This window comes from Zalophus californianus, chromosome 10, assembly GCF_009762305.2.
Source record: "Zalophus californianus isolate mZalCal1 chromosome 10, mZalCal1.pri.v2, whole genome shotgun sequence".
Classification (NCBI taxonomy): domain Eukaryota; kingdom Metazoa; phylum Chordata; class Mammalia; order Carnivora; family Otariidae; genus Zalophus; species Zalophus californianus.
This window is the reverse complement of record NC_045604.1, coordinates 109842583-109862823: the sequence shown is the minus strand read 5'-3', so window position 1 is coordinate 109862823 and position 20241 is coordinate 109842583. Positions and strand designations below refer to the sequence as shown.

At 40.9% G+C, this 20241-nt stretch overlaps 1 protein-coding gene across 7 annotated transcripts in view; it reads right to left on the bottom strand.

Annotated features, from left to right (window-relative positions):
• RNF216 (ring finger protein 216) overlaps positions 1–20241 on the bottom strand; it is a 151147-nt gene that overhangs the window by 94396 nt on the left and 36510 nt on the right. For all 7 annotated transcript variants that reach the window (XM_027610514.2, XM_027610518.2, XM_027610521.1 and 4 more), the window contains 4 exons: positions 13356–13458; positions 11818–11982; positions 4635–4749; positions 804–943 (listed from right to left, as the gene is read on the bottom strand). In XM_027610514.2, the coding sequence (XP_027466315.1) occupies positions 804–943; positions 4635–4749; positions 11818–11982; positions 13356–13458 (523 nt within the window). The remainder of the gene's footprint in view (positions 1–803; positions 944–4634; positions 4750–11817; positions 11983–13355; positions 13459–20241) is intronic.

Below are 20241 nucleotides of genomic sequence, written 5' to 3'. Positions count from 1 at the left end.
TTTATTTTTTATTACTTATTTTTTTGAGAGCAAGCGAGCACAGGCATGCATGCAGGGGAGGTGGGGGGAGAGGGCCCAGTGCAGAGCTGGACATGGGGCTCAATCTCAAGACCCTGAGATCATGACCTGAGCTGAAATCAGGAGTCAGACCTTCACCAACTGAGCCGCCCAAGCGCCCCTCATCAAAGGCATTTTTAGGTAACATGGACTTCTTTCTTAAATGTGGGTGCATGGTGGTGAAGAAAGGTGCCACCGACTTGATTTATGCTGAGGTACCACTGCTGTTGTTTTGTCAGAACAGATTCAACAAAGTGAAACAGGCAAATATAATGTCTCATCATCAGGGTAAGAGATCTGCCTTCACCGACCTCCTAAAGAGTCTTGGGAACTCAGGGGGTCATGGGTCAAATTGAGAGCCACTGGTCTAGAAAATATGTAGTAAACCACCAGTACATAAACATTCAGGTTGTCTTGCACACTTGACAGTTTATCTGGAAGAACTGAAGAGCTAACTGGGATCTCTCTCTGGTTGTTCTTCGTTACTAGAGGCTGAGGGAGGTGAAATACATATGTTCACTAAGCTCCAATTAAAATTCTCTAACATAAATCTGATTTATAAAATGGTGAACTTTAGTCAATATCCTTACAAAACCCAGTTCTGTTTTTTTAGAAAGCTTTATAAGTGTATTAGTTTATTCAAACCAACTGCTTCAAAGAAAATGTAAATCTTAAAAGATAGTTTTATACTAAGTCCTAAGAGCAAACCAGAATGCCAGAAACACACCCCAAACCCGTCCTCCTACCTCTGCCATTTCTTTGATTTTCTGCTCATAGAACTCCTGCTCTTGCTGCACAGCTGGAAGAAGGGCACGCCGGTCGTAAGACCTACAATGTCGCCGCTTATTTTCCAGAAAGAACATCCTCTTTTCTATTTTTATGTCACCTAGAAGACATGTGACAATGCAAAATCATGCAGACAACTGTTGCGAGGAATCCAGGGCATCCCTTCCAGGCTCCTGTGGCCCAGTCCCCCACATACCCCCCAAACAGTACGTTTCTAACTCCGATAACGTACTCTACATGCGGGAAAATTCAGCCCCTTACCATTCCCTAACTTATCATGCACATATTTTAAGTTTAATGTTTTCTTTTTCCTTGTTATGCTCCAAATGGAAGGTCCCTCCTATCCTGGCAGTACTGCACTGTGTGAATATACCACACTTTATTATTCATTCCACTGAGGACAGCTGGGTTTAGAGTTGTGGGTTACTATTGCTGAATGTGTCTGCAATTCAGCAGAGCATACATGAGGGAGGGGAAGTGCTGGATCATAGATAGGCATATCTGCAGCTTTAGAAAATAGTGCCAGTTCTGCAAAGCAGTTGTGCCAATTTACACGCTCCCTCCACTGGCAGTGTGTCGTACCACGTCCTTATCACCTGTACCGTCAGCTTGTAATTGTGGCCATGCTGGTAGGTACACATGTGTCTTATGAAGGTTTTTTAAATTTTTTACTTTGAAACCTTTCATATACAAAAGCTGAAAGAGTAGTATACCTAAATCTACAATAAGTAACATTTAGAGTAAAAGATAACAGAATAAAATATCAGACCATGTAATTGGCCTGTTCAGCTTTTTTATTTCTGTGGATTTGGTAATTTCTGTTTTATAGAAAACTGCTTATTCCACCCAAGATCTTCTATTCACTGTCTGAAGTCTCTTCTTCATAACATCTTCTGGCTTTATCAGTATTTACCTGGTTCCTGATCCTTCTCCCACTTAATTCTCTTCAGCAGTTATTCTGGCTACTCCAGTACCGTCTTTCCATAGAAATTCTAGGACAAACCTGCCTGTAGCTACCCAAAAGCTTTGCTGGGATCTGTGTATCAATTCGGGGAGGACTGACATCCTTACGACGTTCAGCCTTCCTGCCTACGATCACAAAACAGGTCTCCACTGACTTGCACCTTTGGTTTCTTTCTTGAGTGTTTTCTAGTTTTTATCACAAGTCTTAATACATGTTTTGTTGGATTTAAGCCAAGTATTTAATGGAGGGGGAATAGTTACAAATAGTATTATACTTTGATTTCCACATGCTCATTGCCAGTATATAGAACTATTATCTTTTTTTTTTTTTAATATTATCGGTTTTTGTAGGTTGACCTTATACCTTGCAATGACACTCAATGACTCTAGAAGATGTATTTTCGGTAGATTCCTTGGAGTCTCCTCATTGGCTATAACTTTCAATTCATGTTGCACAGCAGTAAACAGAAGACCTCCTTCCCCCATTCCTGATTTAGGGGGAAAGGATTCACCGTTAAATAGAGTATTAGCTTTAGGTTTTCTTGTAGATATTATCAAGTTGAAGAAGCTCCTCTCAAGTTCCTAATTTTCTGAATTTTAAACCTGACTAGGTGTTAAATATTGTTAAATGCCTCTTCCGCATCAATCAACATGGTCACGTAATTTTCCTTCTTCAACCTGTTAATATGGTGGATTATACAGATTGTTCTTCAAAATATTAAACTAGCCTTGCACCCCTGGAATACACCTGACTTGATCATGGCACATAATTTTTTTATATATTGCTAACTTCTATTTGCTGGTATCTTGTTAACGAATTTTGCATGCCTATTCATGAGGGATATTGGTCTATAGTTTTTTGTGCTTTGTCTGCTTTTGTTACCTGGGTTAATACTGACTTCATAAAATGAGCTGGAAAGTGCTTCCTACTCTTTTATTTTCTGGAAGCTACTATGTAGAATTAGCGTTAATTTTTCTAAACATTTTTAGAAGAATTTTTCAGTGAAACCAAAGGAGGCTGGAGATTTCTTTTCTGGGAGACTTAAAATTATGAATTCAATTTCCTTGAGAGCTACAGGGCTATCTAAATTATCTATTTAAACATGGATAAGTCTTGGTATTTTGTCTTTTCTTTGAAGAACTGGTCTATTTCATTTAAGTTGTCAAATTTACGTGTGTAAAGCTGTTCACAGTATTCTGCATTAGCTGTTTGTAGGGTCTATGGTGAGATCCCCTATAAAGGGTGAAAACTCCTGATACTGGTAATTTGTGTCTTCTTTTGTCTTGGTCAGCTTTGCAAGACAGTATGTTGTATTTTTTATTGATGTTCAGTTTACATCCAGATTCTACCCAGGCTCTTCAGAAGAAGACTGTCTACTGGTCAGCTCATAAAACCATAAAAAGGACAGTGGAGGGAGAATCCTGACTCCCTCTTTGAGCCAAGCAACGTATAACCCAAACAGTGGTGCTAGGATAGAAAAATGGCTGAAAAGGGGAAAATTAGATTCCTGGAGCAGATAGATGGAGGACTCTCAGACTATCTATACTTGTAAACTGCTGTCAAGGAAGGTTAAGTGTATCTGTTAGCCGTAAATATTAATGATGTGTGTTGTCTCTACACAGCAGACTCATCTGGAGTATTCTGTCCAACCAGACTTTCAAACAGATTCTGACAAGCTAGAGGAGACACACAGAGAAGGGCAGTCAGAAAGACAAAGCAGCAACAGACAGATTCCAAGTCTTTTCAGAGACAAGAACTATACCCATGGCAAGAAATTTCAGGAAGGTGCATTTTGACCTGATATAAAAGAAGTTTCTAAGAGATAGAGCTGACCAACAAGGGAGTGGACCATCTTGCAAAGTGGTACTTTCTTTTCTCTACCACTGACAGAAACAAATATGGATCGACTATGTACTTGGGATGTTGAGTCTAGACTGGATAAATTTAGCTGAATAAAGAACCACCTACACACTGCCCCCACTTTCTCATTCTTTGGCAGACCTGTGAGAATGTCATGACAGGAGAGCACTGCACCACAGACTAGTTCAGGGACCTCAGGAATCAGAACCTAGGGGTTTCCTTTTAGATCCTGAGGAGCTCAGAACCCCCAAAAACTTTCCAACTCTATGGTTAGCTCCTAGATTTTCCATTGAGTCAGACCTGAAACAAAGTTACATAACTAAGTACAGATTTAAGAGAAAGATAAGAGGAAACAAAAGGAAAATATTCCTGTTTATGACATAATCTATAGGAAAAGTTACAGTGGGCTCTTTTCTCAAACACAAGCAACTCAGATCAAATGTGATGTAAAATTCAACACATTTACCCTGGGGGTGGGGGTTAGACCCAAAGTAACGTCTCTGGAAGGGCTCTCGGCAGTTCAGCACATAAGTGGCTGTTTAGGAACTGCTGGCTTTTCCTGTGCAGAAGTCACTCTCTCAGGTGCACAAGCGATCCCTCTGCAGTGAGCAATCAATCTCTGGCCTAGGTAATTTTCCTAGAGATAAAGCTAATTCTTGTCAAACCTTCATGACCAGCCCCCCACCCCCCAGCTTGAGAGTGTCCCCAAACACTTCCCCACATGTGAGTTCTTTGCCACTGCACACAATGTTCCGGTCACGGCATACCTTAGGCAGAAAGAAGGAGGGTGACAACCACAGTCACTTCCTAAACATACGAATGTGTCCCCAAAGCAGGCCATGCAGCCAGTCCTTGGGCTGGCCTGGCAGGGTGGCCATGCCACAGCGGCCTTTACGGGCTGCGTGGGAAGGAGAGGGCTCCACACGGCCGCTTCACACAGTCAGCAAAACTCAAAGTTGGCCATTACCTTGTTCAAACTTGAAATCTATGTAAGAATACTGATTCATTTCTTTTCTCTTTTTTCTTTTTCCGCTGGTTTCTGGTGATAGTTCCTGCCATTTTTTAATGGCATCAGAAAAGGCCTAAAAATTGAGAAACAGAGAAGTTACTGCTGTAAATGGGACACAAGAATACAGGAAATGCAGGCAACCCCAAATCTCATTCTGACTCACAGTTTCAGCCAGCTCCCCTGCATAGCTTACCAGAAACAGGCTGCAGCATTATTTTTGCTTTCTGACTTTCATAAACTGCTGAAAGGGCAGAACTGAATGCTTACTGACAAAGGGCAACATAAGAAAACAGCAAGTGTGCAAGCTGTCCTTGGCTACATACAGGGTGGGTCACCTAACAGATGGCTGGCGACTGAGACTCTACAGGCACACCCTAAATGGCATACCTCTGGGACCACTTTCCACCAACACTCCCATATTCCTTGCAGCTTCACCTGCGTCTCCTCTTTGTACAGCACACTGGAGGGCAAAAGTCTTTGCCAGTGATAATCCCTTTTCTTCTGTACCCTCAGCTTTTTTTAAATCTTTCCAATTGACATTTCAATGTGCTCAAGTCTTTGCCATCTTAAAAAAAAAAAAATAATAATCCCTCCTCCCCCTTTCAGGTACCAGCCACCGCACCCCAGCCTGAACCTATCAAAGGGGCCATCTGTCCGTGTTTGCTCATCTCACCTTGCGTGCGTTTCCCAACTCCCTCCGATCAGGCACCGAAACCCATCTTTCCACTAGCTTATCTACTTGGTAACAGGAGGCCAACCCCCGCCCCTATGTTTTGGTCCCCATCTTACCTAGCCTCTTGGCAGTACTGCTAACACGGACTGCTCCCCGCTTCTGGCGTCCCACCTCCTCTCTGCCCACTCCTCCTCACCACCCTCCCTCCACTTGGTCTTTACATGCTGGGAGGCCTCCAGGCAGCCTCACCTCTCCCTGTGCCTACCTCGTCCAAGCTGGGGAGGTCACCCTGCATGTGCTGATGACCCTCACGATCCCACCTCTTTTGGCCATTCAAGCACCCAGATGAATTCTTTGTACTTGGATGTCTCACAAACCTCACTCAATAGGCTGGCAACTCAATGCTTCCCAGGCTGAATTCATGATCCTTTTCCTCCAAATTGGCTCTTCTACAGTATTCCTCATCCAAGGAAAGGACACCCCCAAACTCCCCCTTACTGAACTCCTCCTTACAGAACACTCAGGTTTGTGGTTAAATGTCTCTTGCTCAGGGAAGCCCTCCTGGAGCCTCTCGGTCCACCCGCTACACTCTTTCCAAGTACCTTACATTTTTCTTTTGAAATGCTGGTAACAGTAATGATACACTTATTTGATTCTGTTTCATGTCATCCCCTCCACTGGACAATGGGCTTCTGGAAGACAGAGAAGGTGACCAAAGCCCAGGGTGTATCCTTGGCAACCTGCATGGTTTGCATTTCATACTCTTGGTGAATAATAAAAGGTTACAGGGATATCTATGTGTTACAGGAATGTTGCTAGTTAAGTCACATTCTAAATGTTTATCCTAGGAAAACAGCTGTGTGTCCCTCTGGTAAAATGAAAGAAGGGTAGAACAACTATTTTAGCTAAGAAGAGGGACAGATCATCTATCCATCTTCATCTACCTTCTATCCCCTCCTTTCCAAAGCTCTCAGGTTTGGGAATAGGAAGGGAATCACCATGTGCTTATACACCTCTGTGACTGAAGCACTCTGTGTGGGTCTGGTAACCCCTCCGGTCATGGGATTCTCACAGCAACTCTCTGAGGAAGGGGTTCTTTCATAGCAGAGGGAAGCGAGGCTTACAGAGAAGGACATCACCTTGTCCTCACAGAGTGGTTCAGGGAAACCCACCAAGAGCTGCCCAACAGAAGTCATCCTACTACCTCTCCATCTCCCTGATCAACATCCTCCCTTGCTTTGTTTCTTCTTTCTGGAGTTCTGACTATCCGAGGTGTTCCCCACAAACCTTATGTATCAATCTTAAAGTCATATGTCTGTACTCCGCAGCAAAACCACTAATTTCTACCAAGTTCTACCTAGAAGATAAACACTCCATCCTTGAACTAGGGCTATTTGCAAAAACCCAAGAAAAAAGCCAGGACACGTTATGATAACCTGAATTTTATAAATGAGGTGATGATTAAAGGGTAGATGTCATTTATCAGCAACTAATGAAATGGCAATGTGAACTCAGAGCTTGTTAACTGGCAGCCCACTGGGTCTTCAACCACACCACCCTCCTGTCTGGAGATGAAATAAGGTCATTACCTTGGTCCCATTTAAATACTATTTCTAGTTAGAAGGAAAAAAATCCATACTGGCCCTTGTCAAGAAAAGTGTACCTTAAAACAAATGTTGCTGATAAATTAAAGGAGCCTGCAAAATCTTACTTCAGTAGTTACGACAACCATCCCTTATCTTAATATTAACTAAAGATCTAGTTAAATAGACCAAATACAATTATAAATCAGAGTTCTTCCCTTTCAAGAACTGCTAGCTATAATTCACACCTACATACCCAAAGGCACCATGGTAACTTGTTTTTTTTGCCTCTGCACGTAAGATTTCTCCAGTGAAAACATCTTTCCCTTAAGATCCTGTTCAAATAACACCCTCGTTTCTTTCCTGGTGCTCTCACGTACTTTTATTTGCTCTTTTCTAACACTCATCACACCGTTTTAATCTTTTTTCCCCTTTAATCTTCTCAAATAGACTGAAAGCTCTTCAGAAGGAAGCTAATTTGTGTTCTACAGAAGCCACTGTCTTCAGGGTCTAGCCAATAGTTATCACAAAGTTAAGTACTCAAAAAAACCTACCAGGAAGGGGGCACCTGAGTGGCTCAGCTGTTAAGCATCTGCCTTCGGCTCAGGTCATGATCCCAGGGATCGAGCCCCGCATCAGGCTCCCTGCTCCACAGGAGGCCTGCTTCTCCCTCTCCCACTCCCCCTGCTTGTGTTCCTTCTCTGGCTGTGTCTCTCTCTGTCAAATATATGAATAAAATCTTAAAAAACAAACAAACAAAAAACCTACCAGGAGGAATACAGGTACAACAGATATTGTAAATATTTTTTCCTTTTACACTTATCTGGCATTTCTCCCTCCAGCTTGCTCACATTCACAAATCAAATCCCCATTCAAGGTACTGGTTCTGAGAACCAAGGATACAGTCTGCTAAGATTCTTAGGATATCTTGACAATGGCCAAAATTCTTTTAAGGCATGACCTAGAAATACTACAATGGGTATTTGATGAAATAAAAGCTGAGGAGTGGCCACAGACTCCTCTGTGACGCTGGTAGAGGTCAGGTCCAAAAATGCAGACCTTGTCACCTGTAAGGAGACAGAGGTGATCATTAAAGTACACAGGGGAGAAACGTGGGGAGGCTGGGGAGTGGAGACCCTCAAAATGAGCACATGTCAGGGAACAGAAGTTAAGGGGTGATTAAAATAGAGGACACTGTCCACTAGTATTAAGCTCCACAAGGGAAGGAGCCTTCCACTGTTCACTGTGACTCTCTCAGTGCATGGCCTGTAGCAGGCACTCAACATGCTGTCTGAAGGAAAGGGACAGTTTTATCTGTGGCAGGATTATTGAGGAAAAACTTGGCGGAGCAATAGTTTTCAACCCAGGGGAACTATCAGCCAAGTGTGAGTGTGTAAACCAAGACAGAGAAAGTTGTCAGGATCTAGAACACAGTGGATCAGGCTTTGTCCAAAGGCAAAGGGAACTCCCAAGCGGACAGCTATACACAGGTATGGAGGAGGAAGGGACAAAAATGAACTGAGGATTGATGGGCAGGTTTGACAACAGGCGAACTGTGGTTAAAACAGCGTTTTAGAGTTGTCAGCCATGAAAAGACAGCCACAGCATCAAAAAACAAAGCAACAAAAAGAAAAAAGGAAATGAAAAGACAGAGGCAACCAATTCTAACTCCAAGAAAAATAGAAAATTCAAGAAAGGAGACATTATCATAGTAGCTTACTTGCCGCAGCAGTGAACATTTTTCCACAGTCATGATAATAAAAACTTTAAAAACAGATTTAACAAGAACTGTATACTGAAAAGGTGAGTTTGTATGGATGATTTCTAAAACTAATCAAGCATAAATGTGTTCATAAATGAGGTAAGTACTAGAAAAAGAAAAAGAACAAATAAGAATCAAGTTGTGTCTGGAAAACAGAGGAAGAGGGTGAAGAAGGGGACTTCAGCCTATAATTTGTAAAAAATTACAAATAAGCATTCTGGCACTAATTGATTTTTAAAGTTATGGTCATAAATTACTTTGATAAAAATCAACATTCATTTTAACAATTAACTCCTGCCATGAGTTTTAAGGATGATCTGTTCCCTCCAGTTTAGAAGTTATCCAGTTTTGAGAGCACTTTTGTCCCTACAGAGCTAACGACCAGAAGAAACATTACTGCAGCTGCACTGTGGTCTCCAAGAAACCTACACACAGGATACGTCCATAAAGAGCTGAGCTAAAATATCTTCAACCACACACACACACTGGGGGCAGAGTCTTCCTGCACCCAGGGCCTCCATACCACAGGCTGGGAACAAACCAGAGCAGGCCCTGGGGTCACAGGCCCCTCCCGTGTAATTCAGCACTGTGAACCTAAGGAGGCTGCATCAGAGAAGGCTCTTGTAACGTTACTCTAAGGACTGACTCTTAAGATCACACTGAAAGATGGGCCACTGGGAAATTCCTACATACAGAGGCTTGACAACTGTTCCTTTGCACAGAGAAGGAAGTGCAGAGGGAGGGAACTTATTACTGAAACCTGATACACAGGAAGCACTGTGATGGGCTCACCCTACACTGTATCCCACTTAATTCTCCTATTAGCCACATAAAACATCCAAGAGAACTGAAGCTCTGCATGTTCAAGACACGGCTCAAAGTCAGAGACCCACTTGGCAGAAATGGAATAAAAATTCAAGGGGGGGACAGAAATTATACCTGAGTTTGATCAAGATTCTAGATCTAGGGCACCTGGATGGCTCAGCTGTTAGGCATCTGCCTTCAGCTCAGGTCATGATCCCAGGGTCCTGGGATCGAGCCCTACATTGGGCTCCCTGCTCAGCGGGAAGCCTGCTTCTCCCTCTCCCACTCCCCCCTGCTTGTCTTCCCTCTCTCGCTGTGTCTCTCTCTGTCAAATAAATAAAATCTTAAAAAAAAAAAAAAAAGATTCTAGATCTAACTATGAATTTATAGGAAATACAGTGTACCAAAGAACCAGTTAATGATACCGCAGGGTACAGTCAGCAAAATCTAGATTGTCAAAACCTGTAAGACAAACAACCAATTTTTTTCAACAAATGAGCAGCAAGAATAGTAAAGGGGGAAAGAGGAGAAAGAACTTAAGAGATTAAGAGATTTAAGTAACCCATCAACCAACTGCAAGAAAGAGTTTTACTTGGAACTCAACATGACCAAAGGTTTTTGACACATCCAGAGAAATTTGAACAAAATGAGTGGATATCTAATAACGTTACTTTTGAAGGTGTGATAATGGTATTTTGATTGTTTTTCAAAAGAAAAAACAATCAAAAGATTGTTTTTCATCTTTTAAAGGTAAACAGTGAAATAGTCACGGATTTAAAGAAAATGAAACAATTCTTGGAGTTTGCTTCAAAACAGGGAGGGGGGAAGTGGGTCACGTGGGATGAAACAAAACTAGGAAGGAGCTGACAGTTACTGAAGCTGAGTGATGGGTAAGCAGGGGCTCGCTGATAGGACAATCTCTAATTTTATGTATGTTTGAGGTTTATAATACAAAGAGAGAAAAATCCAGGGAAATGTGACTGTCTTTAGTGAACACACACACATATATAGCAGGAGACTAAGCTATCATCACGTCTGGGGAGTGGCACATGGAAGATGTGCTATGGCCATAATTAGAACACATCTCGGGGTGTGTTTCCCACACCCAGTCCACAAGAGCATCACTGTCCAGAGGACAGAACCCCTGGGCACCATTTGCATACAGCAGGGAGAAGTTCTAACTTGAACGCAACAGGTTTTAGCTTCTGCCAAATAGTACGTACCCTTAAACACCCCACTTTCATTCAAACAGGCCAGCCCAACCCCACTTCAAAACGCTGTAAATTTTCCAACTACTCACCAAAACAAGCAGACAGCATAGAAAAATCGGACAGACCAGAAAGACAAGGAAAGTGGTAAAGAAGATACAAATAAGAGGTGAGCCACAGAACCCTACAACCTCTCACCCAAATGACGAGTGGGCTGTGGGATGACCAAGGAGAAGCATCAGCTAGCCAATTCCTTCTACTGGTCCCAGGACAGTGGCAGGGACACTGCTAACAGGACCAACCTGCCCCCAGGCCACAGGAGCTGCCTCGTGCTGCTGCCCTTTCCCTTTACATCTGGGCCCCCTGGGAGTTCTGCAAAGGTGTCAGGAACCCCTGGAGCAACGTTGATGCTAGGAGGGCCTTAAGTTGTGGTCCCTGGTTTTTTGGGGGGAGGGGGATGCTCCTTATTTTTCAATGACAATACAGCATTCCCTATTTGGCATGAGGAATGAGATTCAGAAACAGAAAGCACTAACTCTGTGTTCCCCTCAGTAATTTTACCTAAGATTAACCTACAATTAGAGGAATTTGTTGACAGCTGCCTCGATCTTCTTGGCCATATAAGGGGGAAGGGGCCTAGACTCAGGGTGAGGCCACATTCACCAGCAGACCTACCCCTAGCTGGACAGGAAAGCAAGGAAGGGCACTAGAACACACCTTTCACACCCAGTCATCTTGCCCTCTACAATAATATTCATTACCCTCCATGGGTAAACCAGAACCTCCCTGTTTTGAAACTTTTTTTTTATTTTTAAGTAGGCTCCATGCCCAAGGTGGAGCTTGAACTCACAACTCTGAGTTCAAGAGTCACATGCTCTACTGACTGAGCCAGCCAGGTGCCCTCAGAACTTCCCTGCTTCTAATCTATTATTTCTTTTCGGTTCCTCCTGATCAGCAAGTACCTTTGTCTATTTATCTTCACCCTGACAAACTCCTAAGCTCTTTGCCATCATAAACCATCCCAATTTCCGCAAGCTGAACTCTTCATTCTGTTATCATGGGAAGAAGTAGTCAAGAGGTGTGACCCCACCAGGAAGACCAAGTAGAGCACCTTTCGGGTGATTGCATAGTGTCCTTTGAGTTCATGCAGGGCCCACTTGATATCCTGACTGCTGAGCATTTTGAAGTCGGCCATCAGGAGGTCAGCAGCTTGGATGAAACAACGCTGGTCAAGAGGAACCAATTTAGAATAGTCAAAAAAGTCTATTTTAGGCAACTGAAATGAGAGAGAGAGAGGGAGAGAGAGAAGCACATTAGGAGGCCAGATAGTGCATTTCCCACGAGGTGGTATCACTTCAAGGACTGCTTATTACACAACAGAATCATCTCATTTGTATACACGATGACTCCTCTACAGAGGTTACCAGTCCTGTACAGAGATGAAAAAACTAGTGGTTCAGAGAGGTTAAATAAGCCGTCTGGAGTCTGAAGACTAGTTGTGTCAGTCAAAACCAGTAAAAAGTATAGCTACGGATTTGAAACCCATCCTTCAGCCAATTTCTCTCCACAAAACGTTCAGAAAAAACCAGCATTTCTCTTGCTACAGAATATGTAAAAGAGATGGTCAAAGGAATGTGTGGGGAATAGAAGGATCGAGCAGCCATGAAGTAGTTCTGATCTAGACTTTCCTTCACCACTTGACACGCTAAATGCTAGGTAGGATTACAAATAAAGTGATGATTAAGATTTAAAAAAATAGGGGCACTTGGGTGGCTCAGCTGGTTAAGCATCTGCCTTTGGCTCAGGTCATGGTTCCGGGGTTCCAGGATCGAGCCCCGCGTCAGCAGGGCTTGGGGCGGGGGGTGGTCCACTGCTCAGCGGGCAGTCTGCTTCTCCCTCTTGCCTCTCCACCCAGTTGTGCTTGCTCTCTCTCTCTCCCTCAAATAAATAAAATCTTAAAAAAAAAAATCAAACTTTTTATTTTAATACAGGATTTGGTTATACAGGTGTATGCATTGTATATAAATCTTACATCAAAAGAAAAACTATAAACAGATATTGAACTCTAGGTGCCGAAATGCACGCTAAAGTATGTATGTATAGGGCAGTGTGTTGATGTTTTTGTGATTTACTTTGAAATGCATCATAATGAAATGAAATATAAGAGAGATGTGCTGATGGACAGAGGGATGGATATGTGACAAAGTGGATATAATAAAATGTTAACTTTTAATAGTACTGCTGGTAGATACATAGGTGATCAGTGTAAAATTCTTTTGGCTTTACTGTATGTTTGAAAATTTTCATAATAAAATATTGAAAAACAAAAACAAAAAAACCCACCAAAATGATACAAAGAATCCTGGCTAATTCTTGTTTCATTTTAAAAACTAGCTTTGTAAGACTAAAGATATGGAAGGTGTTTAACTTTTTGTGGGAAAGAGATGATGGAGTTACAACAAAAGTTAAATACAGAATCCAAAGTGACTCAGGTTGGGAAAATCCACTGAAGGGATAAGTATATTCTGAAATCCTATTTTCCTGGCTAGTTTTTAAAAAATGTGTCCCAACAAAGCACTTTCTTATCACAAAGATGAAAAAAGCAGAGCATTTCTAGGTAGACTGCAAAACAAAGAGCACAACACTTGCCTTTGTTTCATCCTGGCTGGCAAGCAGGCTGCTACTGGGGTTGATAATGATTCTGTCTTCTCTCTTTGGATAGTCTGGATTTTCCAGAAGAAAATTACAAAGTCTGCAAAAATAAATGATGTTATTTTCACAGTGCTTCCAAATCCCACACCTGCCACTGATTTAAATACAATGAAAAATAACGTGCCTCATCATACACTATGACTGGCCTATTAAATTGTTTGCAGATCAGAAAAATGAAATAGACAAATAAAAGACAGATATACTTAATTTCTATTTTTGCTTCTAGTTTTAAAAAGCAATAAACATACTAATGAATGCACACTCCTGTCAGGTGTCAATGTCATGAAGTCACTCAAATTCTTACTGACTGAACAGTATGGAACTGGAGAATTTAGATGAAGAGTACCTACGGTTTGTCAGAAAACTGTAACAAACAAGGGGTGGGAAAACATATGCACATTAGCAATTAAAAACAGTTTGCTCCACTCTGGAAAACAGTATGGAGGTTCTTTAAAAAGTTGAAAATAGAGCTACCCTACCACCTAGCAATTGCACTACTGGTTATTTACTCCAAAGATACAAATGTAGTGATCCGAAGGGGCACCTGCACCCCAATATTTGTAGCAGCAATGTCCACAATAGCCAAACTATGAAGAGCCCAGATGTCCATCGACAGATGAATGGATAAAGAAGATGTGATACACACACACACAAAAAACAGAATACTACTCAGCCATCAAAAAAAAAAAAAAAGAAATCTTGCCATTTGCAATGATGTGCATGGAACTAGAGGGTTGTATGCTCAGCGAAATAAGTCAATCAGAGAAAGACAATTATGATCTCACTGATAGGTAGAATTTAAGAAACAAAACAGAGGATCATAGGGGAAGAGAGGAACAAAAAAGACGAAAGAGAGGGAGACAAACCATAAGCAACTTTTGATCACAGGAAACAAACTGAGGGTTGCTGGAGCGGAGTGGGGTGGGGTGTTGGGGTAATTGGGTGATAACATTAAGGAGGGCACGTGATATAATGAGCACTGGGTACTATATTAAGACTGATGAATCACTGACCTCTACCTCTAAAACCAGTAATATATGTTAATTAATTGAATTTAAATAAAAATAAAAAACCATAAAACAGTTTGCTAAAGTAAATGGATGGAATATAAAAGACCTTCTGTTAATTCATTAATACTTTCTGTAACCCTCTGGTAATACAAGTCCCCATGAAGAATTTCAGTGACGTTCAGTTTGCCCAGCTGCAAGGCTGAAAGAACAGACCATGTCTGCCTAAGAACGGACTCTCTTCATGCCAAACCCATAGCCTTGTCCCTTTATCACTATCATGAAATACATTTAAAGGTAAGGATATAGAGTAAGATAACACATGCTGATGTATCACTGTCCAGATTTAACAAATGTTAACCAGCAAGGTTCTTCACCCTGTAACCACCAAATACAGCAACATGCTGAGCTCTTGGGATGATTCCACAGATAAGAACAGCCTGTGGGGTGTGTAGCACTAGCTACTTCAGTAGCAGGAAAGCCTCTCGGCTCACAGGGCCATGGGGATTCCCCTCTCCATCTTTCTCACTTTCCTTGCTCCTGAAGGTTCTTCAGATGACTCCACCCCATGATTCTTGAATCCCTTCTTCCCAGGTATCTCCTGTCCAGTGCCAACAGTGGAGCCTTTAATAGTAGGACAGGTCCAGCAGGAAGAGGAGAGAAAAAGCACTTCCCTCCAGTTCCTCTTCTCACCCGTGGGGGAGAGTGTCTGGGAACAGAGTCTGGGAGGGCATGCTTCATCTGCAACCCTTCTGCAGGTTATACAGCTCTTTGTAGGCTGACCTGAGAGTTAGCCACCACCAAGAATCTAGTATCATCGGGGAAAGGCCTCAAAGGCTAAACAACTCTGTTCACATGCACATCCAGACAAACCACAACCCAGATGTGGAGAAGCTCCTCTATCTCAAATATGCCTGTTTGTAATGTTCTGATAAGTGTGGCTACCACAACCCAATAAACAGCCAGAAAGGTCACTCAGTGAAGAATCTTCTTTGACAAAATGGCTACCCATGAGTGAAGCCAGTGGTATCCACGTGGGGTGCATGGAAGATGATCTGCTATGGTACTGGAAGAAAGTATTACAACTCCTATTTTTAAAAATCTTATCCTTTAAAATTTTCTACTTTTATGTATTTTCTAAAGTACATTATACAGAATTACAGTATATGACACAGAGGTAGAATAGTAGGTGTGATTTCAAGAAAACAAAACAAAAACCAACCATATTTTAGGGGTTCTTCTCTGACCAATTAATTTTATATTTCCAATATTAAGAAGACCACATATCAAAACACTGCAAGAGAAGGAATTCCACATGGCAGAAATCAGAGGGTCTCATTCTGTTACATATTTATGTTTCAATCTTAAGTCAAACCTGTTTATGATGCAATCTTTTTTTTTTTTTTTTTAAGTAATCTGTACACCTGACCCGTGGCTCAAACTCATGATCCCGATATCAAGAATCGGGGGCCCTCTACTGACTGACACAAAAGGCGCTCCCCCCCAAAGGCTCTCATTTTGAACTGTCAAAGTCATTTCTATTTTAATATCTTTACCCTCACCAACAGAACTTTCCTGGAGGTTAAATGACATTCAGTGGGCACAGGTAATTAAATAGAAAGTTTCTCTTCTGTAGAAATGAACTATAACCCAAGACATCAATATTTACAGCCTGGGGTGGGAGGCTTGTGAGAACTCAAGTCTGCCCACCTATGTATGTTATTTCACATCTGATCTGACCTGACAAGCTGAAGGGTCTCAAGAAAGCACTCCTCCTAAATGAGCCAGGCTAGTATTCCAAGCTTTTATTCCTTAGATAGTTGTTGCTGCCTCGATCCAATTTAAGATTCATCACATGTGAGTGAAAGGTCTTAGTAATCAGCTCAAAGAGATTACCATCACAGGAGGTTCTCTGGTGAATAAATCCCTCTTGCTAAAATGACCAGCTGGTTATGTCTAAAGGTGATTTAAAGATTGCACATAAAATAACCGAGAGTCAGCCACACACAATGCCAGCCTGCTCAACTTTGTTTTGTGCCTCCCTTTGGGTCTACATTAACAATATTTAGCTTAGTTGTGGGAATTAACACCTCAGTCCCAAGAGCCCAGGAACAAGTCATGTCAGGAAACTCAGAAGACTGCAGGTTTGAAAAGATATAATACAATTACTGCACAGTCCCCTTTCTTTGGATTTCACAAGAATTTTTATATATGTTTAAGAATGAATATTTGCATCTGAGTGATGTGAAAAGCACAGAATCAGTAAGTCCCTAGAAAAAAGGATATATATGAAACTCAGGAGGTAAGAGAACAAACTGTCACAAAATCTGTCAATTTGATCCCATTTTACTGGTATTTCACAGAAATTAATCTTGCAAATACTTGAAAAATAATACATTCATTTGTAGAATGAGAGGGAAACATTAAAGTATACTACATTTCTAAAGGGTTACTTTAACATTTACTATAAATTATTAAATACTTAAACTTGGCATTTCCTATTCAAATCAGTATTCTATATTGTTTAGTATATTCTACAGTATTCTTAGCTACCTGGGCTAGGTTTATACTTAATCATTTATATTTTCCAGACTGAACAAACAAGTATTGTGTTTCATAATCAGGAAAACATGAACAACAACAAAAGAATTCAGTGAGAAAAGGTACAAACAATTCACAAAGGAGAGATATACAATTACTCAAAAAAATGTATGAAAACTGCCATGCAGCCCATTAACAAAGAAATAAACTAAAATAGTAAGCTACTTTATGCCTAGTTAACACCACCACTATGCATCATCACTGAGAAATTACTACAGCAATTCATGTACATCTCCAACAGCAACATAAACTGGTACAACTCCACTGGAAATCTATTTGGAAATAGTTTCAATGACCATGAATTTGTTTATAATGTCCAACCCTGAATTTTAATAATGTCCAACCCTGAATTTTAACTTTTAGGGTTTCAGCATGTAGCAGGTATACAGAAAGAAAAGGGAAAGTGCCATATGGAGAATAATGTTCATTAGAACATTGGTGAAAACTGAACAAAGTATTTTTTTTTTTAAGATTTTATTTATTTATTTGACAGAGAGATAGCGAGAGCAGGAACACAAGCAGGGCGAGTGGGAGAGGGAGAAGCAGGCTTCCTGCCAAGCAGGGAGCCTGATGTGGGACTCGATCCCAGGACCCTGGGATCATGACCTGAGCCAAAGGCAGACGCTTAACGACTGAGCCACCCAGGCACCCCCATGAACAAAGTATTTAACAAAGAGGAAAACTCAATAAAACTGTTATTAAAGGGGATCATTATTAACATCATAAAGAAAAAAATGGAAAATATTTTTTGCTTAACATTATTTCATAAACAAGATACCCAGAACTGCATTTACTCTCTGAAAAAATTGTGTTTGCATTCCAAGAACTAAAAGGTTACATAAAAATAAAAATCAGTTGTTTTTTAGTTGAGGGGAAGTCTAGGAGATACTTTTTATTGTAAAAATGTACTAATTATTTCAATTCAATTTTGCTATGAATCTAAAAATGCTCTAAAGACAAAGTTTATTAGTTAAAAATAATGTAATTATCAAGTAATTTAGATATTCAAAAATTTTGAAAGCTTACAATAAAATAGCACTTTTATTTTCAGTAATGGCAGACCAATCCTCCCAAAGATGAGAAACAAGACCAAAAGTTCAGAAATAAAAAATTTCTGCTTGAAAATATCAGTAGCCAGGGGCGCCTGGGTGGCTCTTTCAGTTAAGTGTCTGCCTTTGGCTCAAGTCATGATCCCAGGGTCCTGGAATCGAGCCCTGCGTTGGGCTCTCTGCTCTGCAGGGAGTCTGCTTCTCCCTCTCCCTCTATGCTCTCTTTTGCTCTTGTTCTCTCTCTCAAGTAAATAAATAAAATCTTAAAAAAAAAAAAAATCAGTAGCCAGCAGGATGGCGAAGCCCAAATCTGGTCAAGATTGGAGGCTTGGGAGGCATGTGGAAGAATGGTTCAAAGGTGCATTATTTGTGAAAGCCAAAAAGTGGAAACAAGTCAAATGCCTATCAAAAGTACAGGAGGCTCCTTCTCCCTCTGCCTGCCGCTCCCCCTGCTTGTGCTCTCTGTCAACTAAATAAATAAAATATAAAAAAAAAATTTTTTTAAAAAGTAGAGGAAAAAATTAATAGTATTTTGATACAAATGGGATACCACATAGCAATGAAAATGAATGAACTACAGAGCATGGGTAAACCCCAGAAACATAATGCTGAGTGAAAGAAGCCAGTCATAGAAGAATAGAGACAACATGATATCGTCACAAAATCTTCAAAGTGTTCAAAGATGGTGGCAATGTTCTATTTCTTGAAGATTTCTAGGTGGTAGTTACATGAATGTTTGATTTGTGATAAATTATTAGGCTGGCTATCTTAATTTTGTGCATTTTTCTGTATGCAGTCCACAAGAAAAAAGGCTTAAAAAAATGCTGATATTAAAACAGAACTTGCAATCAAATTAAAGTTAGGAGTTCCTAGGAGTCCAAATCTAAGTGAAAGTGAAACCCCAGAGAAGTAAGCTAAACAGAAGCGAGATTTTCCTAAGTGTACTCATCAAGTCATTTATATATTCAAAAAGAAAATGATGATGATATTCATCATCTTCTTGAGCTCTTACTTCATAGGGCACACAGACAAATCTTACAGACCACAAGGAGAAACATGCTTTAATACTGACGAGTGGATGGAGAGGAAAACAAAACGCCCTGTGAGAATTGAAGATTATACCGAGTCCTCATCCAAGACTAAATTCTTACTATCTCGATGACCCAAAGCCTTGCAGACAACAATCTAAAGTATAAAGTAGTGTTAGACTGACACTGCCCCTGGGCACATGATGAAAAAGTGAATCCTCCCCGAAGGAACCATTTCTATCAAAACCCCAAGAAGTGAGCTCACAGTTAAAATTTACAAAACGCACAAGGAAAACAAGACACCAAGAGAGCCAGCAGAAACAACAGAATGAGATTCACAAGGACTTCACGTGTCAGAATGATCACACTCAGAACACAAAGAAGCTATGTTTATTGTGTTTAGAGAACTAAATGGATTAAAAATACAGGCAAAAAATGACACTAGAAAAATGATCTGGAGTATTATAAAATCAGGATGCCAGAATGAGAATATAGGAAATGGAACTAAAAACACTGTGGATGAGGTTTTTTTTTTAAAGATTTTATTTATTTGAGAAAGAGAGCGTGCGAGTGAGAACAGGAACACAAGCAGGGGGAGTGGGAGAGGGAGAAGCAGGCTTCCCGCCGAGCAGGGAGCCCGGTGCGGGGCTCGATCCCAGGACCCGGGGATCATGACCTGAGCCGAAGGCAGACGCTTAACGACTGAGCCACCTAGGCACCTCTGTGGATGAGTTTAATGGCAGATTACACCCCACTAAAAAGAAAATTAGTGAGCTATAGGACTGCCTTGAAGAAATCATCCAGAGTGTATCACAGAGACAAAGAGATGGGGTCAAGAGCCACAGAGGACGGGGAAAAAGTGTGACAGCAAAAGGAAGAGAACAGGATTATTTGAGGAGATACTGGCTACCAAGTTTCTAGAACTGAGGAACGTCATCGATCTACTGCCTAGGTTAGTCTATATTCTAACTGTACTGCCTTAGTGAGATATGCATTAAGCGCAAAATAACTATAAAACATTTTTTACTTCACTCAGTAGTAATCCTCAATAGTAACACTGGTACTACAATTTATTTTATGTCTATTATAGGATAAAAAAATGTATTAATGTTACTAGAAACTACATTTCTCGTGGAAG